Source organism: Manacus vitellinus, unplaced genomic scaffold (assembly GCF_001715985.3).
Source record: "Manacus vitellinus isolate BGI_N305 unplaced genomic scaffold, ASM171598v3 scaffold_47_pilon, whole genome shotgun sequence".
Lineage (NCBI taxonomy): Eukaryota > Metazoa > Chordata > Aves > Passeriformes > Pipridae > Manacus > Manacus vitellinus.
The window spans coordinates 4034020-4037108 of record NW_021940585.1 but is presented as its reverse complement, the minus strand read 5'-3'; the positions used below and the strand labels follow the sequence as shown (position 1 = coordinate 4037108).

The window sequence follows — 3089 nt, the reverse complement described above, 5'->3', positions numbered from 1 at the left end:
AGCCCCCGCTCCCGTCAGGAGCTCCCTCTCCCCAAACCATGCCCTGATCAGCCCCCTCTCCCCTGGGAGCCTCTCCCCGGCCCAGCCCCGGGGTGGGTGTGTTCCCTGGGTCACCTGGCGGGGCTGCAGTTGGAACCCCGCGCTGCTGCTCTGCTCCTGCTGCTGCTCAAAGGACGATTTGCAATGTCAGGGTGGCAGGGCAGCGTTTCTTCCCATCGCAGATTTCGTCTGCAAGCTGCAATTTTTTAACTATCTATCATCTATATATTTTATTTTATTTTATTTTTGTTTTCTTTTCCGTTTGCAGGCGAGCAAAACACCAAAGGGAAAAGGCTCCTCGTCCTCCGCTTCTGCTCTCAGCTGGGGTTTGATTTGCATCATCTCCCGAGCCCATTAGGAGAAATAAATAAATAAATAAATTAAAGAGGGGAAAAAAAAAAAAGAGAAAAGGCAAACCAAACCCACACAAAACATGTTGTGCGGAAGGACTTCCACTCCCTGGCTGTGCTGTTAAGGATCAGGAAGAGCCTTTGGGGGCTGCAGGATCTCACTAGGCTGATGCTGCTGCTCAAGGATTTGGTGCAGGGAGACAAAACTGCTGCCTCTTCCATCCGCTGATCTCAACATCTGCATTTTCCTGCTGCTGTGCTCCCTCTCACACCCTCTCTCCATGGACTGATTTTTTTGATTTTTTTTTTCCCCCCCTTTTTTTTTTTTTTTTGGGTGGGGAGGGGGGAAGGACGAGCAGAAAATCGAGGCATCGCGTGGAGAGGAGTGAAATTGCCCTTTATATCTCGCGTTCCGGGGGGATCTCTTTCGGAGGTGAAGCTTTTTTGGAAAAGAAAACATGACGTCGCCAGCAAAATTCAAAAAGGATAAGGAGATCATAGCCGAGTATGACACTCAAGTTAAAGGTAAGGAACGGTTTTATTTCCGTGCCTTTGGCTGCTGCAATCCTGACTCGCGGTTGTGGGAGTTCGCAGTGGATGTTTGGGTGGGGAAGGGGGGAAATCATTTGCAGATTGCCTGGAATTTGCAGGGCTTTTTCGTAATACAATGCTGGGTCGGGTTTGCAGCGCTGTTCCTCGTCCCCACGGGGTAGTTCCTGCTTTGGTGTTGCCGTTTTAAGGTGTCACGGCGAGGGCTTTTTTTCTTTTTTCTTTTTCTTTTTTTTTTTTACGGAATACACGCATTTTCGAGTTTGGGAGAGATCCGTATTTTCCTGCCTGCCCGTTCTGAAATACGGCTTTGCATGTGAAATACGAGAGCCGGGGAATTGCTTTTTAATCCTCTGCCTGTCATGGGAATCTTTCAGCAATCTGTGTAGTGTCAGAAGAGCATATTTCCACTGGTGGTGATGGGGACTGTGCTGAGGGTCCCCGTGAAGCTGTTTGTGCTAGAAACTTCCATTTTTCAGGATTTTGCTCCTGCTGAGCCCATAATATTGCTGCCTGGTTTTCCTGACTGTGCTCATGAGTGTAACACCTTAAGGCTGCAGTGTGTGGGTGTGGGTGTACACACACACATATATATATATATATATACACACATATATAAATGAATAAAACTGGTGCATCAGTGTTATCCCCGTCATCCTAAGGACTAATAAACAGAGGTGGGTTTGCAGTGACCGTGCAAGTCTTCTGCAGAATTCAGCTGGCTGGGTTTCAGGCCATCATGTGCCTTAGGTTAAAAAAAAAAAAAAAAAAGCCCATAACATAAAGGATGGTGAAATGCCTCCTGAGCTGCTTAATTTCGCCGAGTTTTCGAGATAATATGTATTTAAAAAATTAATTATGGCTTGTGCACGGCTTGATGTATTGCTGTTAGGAAGTTATGAGATTCAGTGATTTATCTAATTGGCTAAAACTTGCTTGGTATGCTCAGAGCTTGCAGGAAAGATGGCCTTCGGGCAGGGCTGATTGAGTTAAATCGATGCAGTTTGGCAAAAAAAAAAAAAGAAGATTTAAATCTGAGTAGGAAACCTAAATTAAAGCTGACAATTAAAATATTGTTTTGCAATTAGGTGCTGGGTTATTTTTCCTGCTGGGGGGGGCTGCTCGTTGGTTGCAAATCATTAAAACATGTTGTCCTCCAAGTCATGTCCTACACTGACCCCAGTGCCCTGTACCTAGAAGCAGTTTGGACATTTCTGTGGAAAATGCTTATCTGAGCAAATATAAAGCTGTGTAAGAGTTTATTTTGATTATTTTTTTTAATTCTTATGTTCTCCAAGTTAGAAATGGAGAAGGGCGTGTTTCTTTTTTACTGGTTTGGTTTCTATTCCTGTTTTCTAGCTGTCTTTGGAAATGGGAATTGAAGGCAGTGTGAAATTAGAGGCTTGTGTATTCTTTCATTATTTAGCCCATCAAAGTGTGCAGTGATGGATCCAAGCCTGTAGTCACAATATTTGGGAACGGCGAGAAACGAGGCTTTAGAATTAGCAAAGCGCATCTTCTCACCTCTCAGTGCTTTCATGAATTGGAAATTTTCCCTTCCTGTTCAAACAAGAGGCCAGGAAAATGGGGAAGATGGGAATGAGCCTTCCCCCTGGGCAGAGTGTTGCTGCCAGAACTCAGCTCACCTGTGGAGGTGCCAACGCAGGGACCTGTAAATGTGATCCCAAAAGTGATCACATGGAGTGGTGGCACGTGGATTTTCTTTTGCTTTTTGCCTTATAAAATGTCCCTCTTTTGAACACCTGAGGTTAAGAAGTGTGTAAATGGATCAGGAGGAGCCAGGAGAAGGGGGTTTCCTTCCTGAGTTGGTGTTGAGGGCAGCGAGGAGTTGGTCTGGGGATGTTCATCCCTCTCACAGTTCAGCTTTTCCTGCACAGGGATTCCAGGAGGTGCTAATCCACCTCCTGCTCTTCCTTGAGAGGGAGGTCTGGATGGACCAAACAGCTCAAAAACACACGTGACAATCCTGTAACAACCCTCTCCTGCATCCCCTCATTTCTTTGGGAGCACAGAGGGAGCTGCACTTCTCCACCTGGAATGAACCTCTCAGCTTTGGCCACAGCTTTGTCTCTCTGCTTTTAGGTGTCAGCTTTGAGGGCAGACTTTGAAATCATCTGCTCCTTTTAAAAT

The 3089-nt window shown here is 45.8% G+C and overlaps 1 protein-coding gene across 3 annotated transcripts in view; it reads left to right on the top strand.

Annotated features, from left to right (window-relative positions):
* The first annotated feature begins 436 nt into the window (after window positions 1-436).
* SRGAP2 (SLIT-ROBO Rho GTPase activating protein 2) overlaps window positions 437-3089 on the top strand; it is a 103048-nt gene continuing 100395 nt past the window's right edge. For all 3 annotated transcript variants that reach the window (XM_029962543.1, XM_029962542.1, XM_018079803.2), the window contains exon 1: window positions 437-914. In XM_029962543.1, coding sequence (XP_029818403.1) covers window positions 848-914 — 67 coding nt within the window. In that variant the 5' untranslated portion in view covers window positions 437-847. The remainder of the gene's footprint in view (window positions 915-3089) is intronic.